The sequence below is a fragment of the Myotis davidii genome, unplaced genomic scaffold (genome assembly GCF_000327345.1).
Source record: "Myotis davidii unplaced genomic scaffold, ASM32734v1 scaffold438, whole genome shotgun sequence".
NCBI lineage: Eukaryota > Metazoa > Chordata > Mammalia > Chiroptera > Vespertilionidae > Myotis > Myotis davidii.
In genome coordinates, this window is record NW_006290031.1 from 2,989,633 (window position 1) to 2,995,806 (window position 6,174).

The window sequence follows — 6,174 nt, forward strand, 5'->3', positions numbered from 1 at the left end:
TGCTCAACCACTGAGCCTCACATGCATAGTTTTATGTATACACTAGAGGCCCAATGCATGAAATTTGTGCAAGGGGCTGGGCCCTCGCAGCCTCAGCTTCATCCAGAAGGTAGTCCGGAAGGACGTCTGGTCTAATTAGCATATTATGCTTTTATTATTATAGATATGCATAGACTCATTCTACACAAATGGGGACATAATTACCATACACATCATCTTCCCTTCTTACCTTTCACTGACATAAACAATGTTAAAAATCTATGTTCTTATATAAAAACACATAGGGTTATTTTGTTATTGTTTTTAAAAATGGAGCCCAGCCAGTATGGTTCAGTGGTTGAGCATTGACTTATGAACCCACAACTTACTGGTTTGATTCTGGTCAGGGCACATGCCCAGGTTGCAGGCTCCCCAGTGGGGGGTGTGCAGGAGGCAGCCAATCAATAATTCTCTCTCATCATTGATGTTTCTCTCTCCCTCTACCTTCTTCTCTGAAATCAATAAAAATATATCTAAAAATAAATAAAAAATGGAATCTATATACGTGTCTCTCTCTCTCTCTCTCTCTATATATATATATATATATTTTCATTTATCACTTAACAATACAATTTAGAAACCCTTAATGGCTGCATTAATTGTCCAATTAGAGATGTAACACATTTGGTTATTCACCTACTGATAAGCTTTGTGTTCAGTTCCCTACCCCCAACAATACAGTAACCATCTTTATGCGCATATACAGATCTTTACCCAAAAGAAAAGACCAATTCCCATGTCCAACAACAATGAATACAATCCATTTTCTTAACCTTTAGATGAAAAAAAAACAGCTTCACTTTAAGACAGTGGTTCTCAACCTTCTGGCCCTTTAAATACAGTTCCTCACGTTGTAACCCAACCATAAAATTATTTTCATTGCTACTTCATAACTGTAATGTTGCTACTGTTATGAATCATAGTGTAAATATCTGATATGCAGGATGGTCTTAGGAGACCCCTGTGAAAGGGTCGTTCGACTGCCAAAGGGATTGTGACCCACAGGTTGAGAACCGCTGCTTTAAGAGGAAGAAGAAAATTTTTAAAAATTATAAGAAGGGAGATAAGCGAGACAAAAAAAAGGGAAAGGAAATGAATTTAAGAGACTGCAAAAGAAGGTACTGCATAAAGTGAAAACAAAATTAACCGAAAAGACACAGAGACCTTGGATCTTTGTGTAGCTACTCCCCATTCCAGGAGATGGACTTAATGCCATGCTTCCAAAGACCAGTGTGTGGAAAGTGAAAAACAGTAACCACAGCAAAGAAACCTGGCTGACATGACCTTAACTAAGAGGTGCAGGCTATGAGAAACAAGGAAGGACTGAGAACTGTCACAGAACACCTGGCACTAAGGAGACTTGCTGACTAAATGCAACATGATACCTTGGATTAGATACTGGAACAGAAAAAGGACATAGTAGAGAAATGGTGAAATCTGAAAAAAATCTGGAGTTTACTTAATAGTTAGGTACCAATATTAATTTCTTATGTGCTGAATAATGTGCCGCAGCTGTGTAAGATGTTATCCACTCGGGGGACCCACTGAAGGATATACAGGAATTCTGTACTATCTTTGCAACTTCCCTGTAAATCTAAACTTACTCCAAAATAAAAGGTTTACTTTTAAACAGGAATTAAATCTAGCAGTTTTAATTCAGATTTTTGTAATACGCGGGTCACATATAGACAACAACATGGATAAGTCTCAAAATAATTATGCCAAGTAAAAGACAAAAAAAAAAAAATGGTCCATACTGTTTGATTCAATTCTTATAGAACTCTAGAAAAGACACACTCATCTCTAATGACAAAAAGAAGGTAAGTGGTTGTAAGGAGTGGGGGACCTGAGTAGTCTTAGGGAAGCACATGGGTAAACTTTTTGTTGTTGTTTTAATCCTTACTTGAGGCTATTTTTCCCATTGATTTTCAGAGAGAGAGAGAGAAGAAGGGAGAGAGGGAGGGGAGGAGAGAAAGAAACATCAATTGTGAGAGAGAACATCGATTGTTGTCTTCCGTACGAACCCCCAACTGGCGATCAACCCGAAACCTAGGTATGTGCCCTGATCAGGAATCGAACTGGAAACCTTTCAGTATACAAGATGATGCTCCAACCAACTGAGCCACACAGGCCAGGGCTCCAGTCATTCTTATTTTCAATGGAAGTTCCTCAGCTTTTTATAGCTAAATTATTCTTAAAACGCATCCCAGTTTCTCTGTCAGTCAAGGTTTTCAACCTAACAATACAAAAAGTCACCTTGAAAAATCAAAGATCTAAGTCATAAAATTGTTAACTTTGGCCAAAATGAACTAACAAATGTTGCTTCAATTAGTTGGATAATTGTAAACCAAAGCAAAGAATTGTGGCATTGCAAGTAAATGTATGATTTCTGTTATTTCAATACTGAAACTAGGCACTGGTTTCCTCAACCCAACCTAACCACCAATATTACCTCAGAAGCTTCCCGAGGGACTTGCCAATGTGCCAGGTTAAGATATACTGCAATAATCTAAAATTTTCCTCTTATACAATGTCTTAAACAAATCTACTAAAAGTATATCACCAAAAAGTACCGAAATTAAACTCCTTTTGTATTGACAATCTCATGCAGTTCAAACTGGTTTTAAGTTACAAAGCATGTATGAAATAATGATAATTTCCAGAAAGAATCCTATATAATAAAAGCCTAATATGCTAAGTGTCCGGTCAACCATTCAACCAATCAAAGTGTAATATGCTAATGATATGCTAAGGCTGCTCAACTGCTCGCTATGCTGTGCACTGACCACCAGGGGACAGACGCTCCGACCGGTAGGTTAACTTGCTGCTGGGGTCCGGCTGATCAGGACTGGGCTAGACAGGCTGGACACACCCTGGAGCCCTCCCGCACCCCTCCCTGGCTTGCCAACCTCCCTTGTCCCTCCCAGGCCCTGATTGTGCACTGGTGGTGTCCCTCGGCCTGGCCTGCACCCTTTTGCAATCCGGGACCCCTTGGGGGATGTCAGAGAGCCAGTTTCGGCCCGATCTCACAGGCCAGGCTAAGGGAGCCCACTAGTGCACAAATTCATGCACCAGGCCTCTAGTATGCAAATAATTAACTAATTAGAACCCTGAAAGTTCAGGATATTTTACGTGAATCAATAAGCAGCATAACTGCCTTAAAACCTTCATGCAGGCAATGAAAGACAATAGACAATATCTCTTAGCTTTGATGAGAAAGATTAGGTTCACCCCTATTCCTTTGATCAAAAAGTTGTCCTGTCCAAATTGGGAAGGCCACTACTTGCTTTGGTGACTCTGCAGCTTAGGGAGGTAAACAGCTAATGTCACATGGAAGGAACAAAACTGCCAATCTGGTCAGGTCAACAAATCAACTCTCACATACTACACACCAAGACTGGGCAGCCATAAAATTTGAACCTTGGTTGGACTCAAAATATAGACCAGCAAAACATTTTACAATACAAGGATTTACTGTCCTTTTATGATTAGGAGAATAAAGACAATGGAACATGGGAGTGACCAATGAATGATTGCTATAGAAAGCTTAACAACTATTTTTTTAAAAAATTAAAATATAACACATACATACATGTATTCTGAATTGTGAAATGCTTTGCAGTGGTTCTCAAACTTCCTAATGCCGCAACCCTTTAATATAGTTCCTCATGTTGTGGTGACCCCCAACCATAAAATTATTTTCATTGCACCTTCATAACTGATATTTTGCTACTGTTATAAATCGTAATGTAAATATCTGATATGCAGGATGTATTTTCATTGTTCGTGACCCACAGGTTGAGAACCGCTGCAAAGTTTAAAGTAACGATTTTTCCTAACAAGGTCCTCAGATTGTTTCATAGGAAACAGATTAACTCATTTATCTTCATTCCACCAAAATCAGGGTGCCCCATTTGAAATAAGGTCTCCTAAATTACTACACTGACAATTCACAGTTGTATAGTTATGAACAAGTTACAGATTCTCTCTAGGCTAAAATGCAGACAAACCAAGACTTTGAGGTTTCACACTGTCTGTGGTTTCCATAGCAAGACCAAATGGGCTCTGTATAATCCATACTTCCTTCCAGCAGCCTTGATTGATAGCCATAAATTTTCTCATTATTTTTAAATGACCACAGCAGAAGATTATGCAAAATATGTGATATTCTTAAAATTGTTCAAGCCTTGAAGAATGTAATCTGTCCTCATTAAGCCTATATAATATATTAAGCAGCCATAAGTGATGGTTTTCTCCATGCTTCTAAAGACAATGATAAAAATGTTTTACATACCTATAGGTGAAAATAATTGTCACTCCTAAATACATATTAAATACTAGTAACTGTTATTCCTAAATACATATAAAATATCACCCTAAAACTGACCATACATGGCAGTCCATTAGGACATCGATTTTCACCGGTGTGCCTCAAAAATTTTTAAAACATATCACTGACTATTTAGTCAAAGGCACTGACTGCTTTTCCCTTCCAGTGGTTCTCAACCTTCTGGCCCTTTAAATACAGTTCCTCATGTTGCGACCCAACCATAAAATTATATTCGTTGCTACTTCATAACTGTAATGTTGCTACTGTTATGAATCGTAATGTAAATATCTGATATGCAGGATGGTCTTAGGCGACCCCTGTGAAAGGGTCCTTCTTTGGCTCTCGGGACACAGAGGTTGAGAACCGCTGCGACCGTCAAATAAAAAAATGACAACAGCCAACACAATAGCCATCCAGTGTGAATGAATCAGAATTATACCTATTTTTTTTGTCAGATTGGCAAAAAAAAAATTTTTTTTGGAGTGCCACAGAATTTTAGTAATTGGCTGAGATGAAAACTGTTGAAAGCCGCTGCTGAATCCCAACCAGTCAACACTCTGCAGTCCCCCAGCCCACGTGCACACTCTAGGCAGGGAAGGGATGGGTTTAATTGTCCCTCTTCCAGAACCTTACTCGTAATCGCTACTCGCAGACGAATAGGAACTTGAGTCGCCGGCCCTATCTTCACGATAACAATCCTCTTCTTTTGGCGAAGAGGGGTTTCCAGGGAGCCCGGTAGGGCTCTGACACGAACCGCACAGAGCCGAAGTCGCCATCAGGAAGGATGCTGCAGCCGAGAGCAGAGTAATTCAAATCCCGCAGCCAGCGCGCACCAGGGCCGCCATGTTTCCTCCGCGAGAGACGCGGCAGAGGCCACGTGACCTCCAATCCTCGGCTGCCATTGGTGGGAGCTCGGGTTGCCAGGGAGACGGGGAAGCTTCTCCGGGAGAACTACGAAGACTGAGAGGAGCCAATGAGCTGAAACTTCTGGGAGGGCGTGTCGGAGGACTGGAGTAGCTAAAACTTCCCCGCGTGAGGCTCTCCTGAGCGCACTGCTGCGAATCTGATTCACTTACTAAGACAGGTGGAGAGCCACTCTGTACCCCCACCGCATTTCTTCCAGTTTGCCCTTTGTTTCTGCGCCGAAGCTTCAGAGACGCTCAGCCTGCGTTTCCCTTGAGGTAAAGGAAACTGCCTTCTGCCTTTCCTCAGGGCCTCTGCATCTAATCAGGGAATGGAAGCAAAGCAATACCCTCCAGGTGCTCATGTAAATATGCACCCTCGTTTCTTTGGTATTCTTATTGTTTCGCATTTGCAAATATTTTTACAGTTTTCTCAAGCAGATGTTGTAGACTGGTGCTTCACATCAAGGAAAAATGACTAGGTGTGTTTTTTTGTTTAATTTTTCCTCTTATACAAGGCTGAGCTGAAGCAAGAATTGCAACATAAAAGAATAAGTTTTAAGAAATGTTCTTTCACACTAGATATGTTTGAGGTATGTCAACTTCCTTGGCTAATTTATTTCTATATGTTAGTTTAATAGACAAAATGTCCCCCCACACCCAAAGATATCAGTTACCTTGATTTTTTACAGAAGAAATAAGTAGCAATCATTTCAAATTCTTATTTAAAATTTCAGGGCACGGTATTAGCTAGTCACGTTTCTAACTTTATATGTCATATTTGTACTAACTAAATTAATATTTAGCAACTTTAGGTGTATTGGAGAAGATGAAGAAAGGAAAAGAGTAAGATGCCATTTTCAGGGCCTTTCTAAACATACTATTTTTGTCTGTTTTATAATT

The 6,174-nt window shown here is 40.0% G+C and overlaps 1 protein-coding gene across 1 annotated transcript in view; it reads right to left on the bottom strand.

The window, feature by feature from the left end:
* The window catches only part of INTU (inturned planar cell polarity protein), a 60,983-nt gene extending 55,764 nt beyond the window's left edge, over window positions 1-5,219 (bottom strand). Inside the window, 1 exon segment of the mRNA XM_006762825.2 lies at window positions 5,003-5,219. Coding sequence (XP_006762888.1) covers window positions 5,003-5,145 — 143 coding nt within the window. The 5' untranslated portion in view covers window positions 5,146-5,219.
* Window positions 5,220-6,174: the final 955 nt, after the last annotated feature.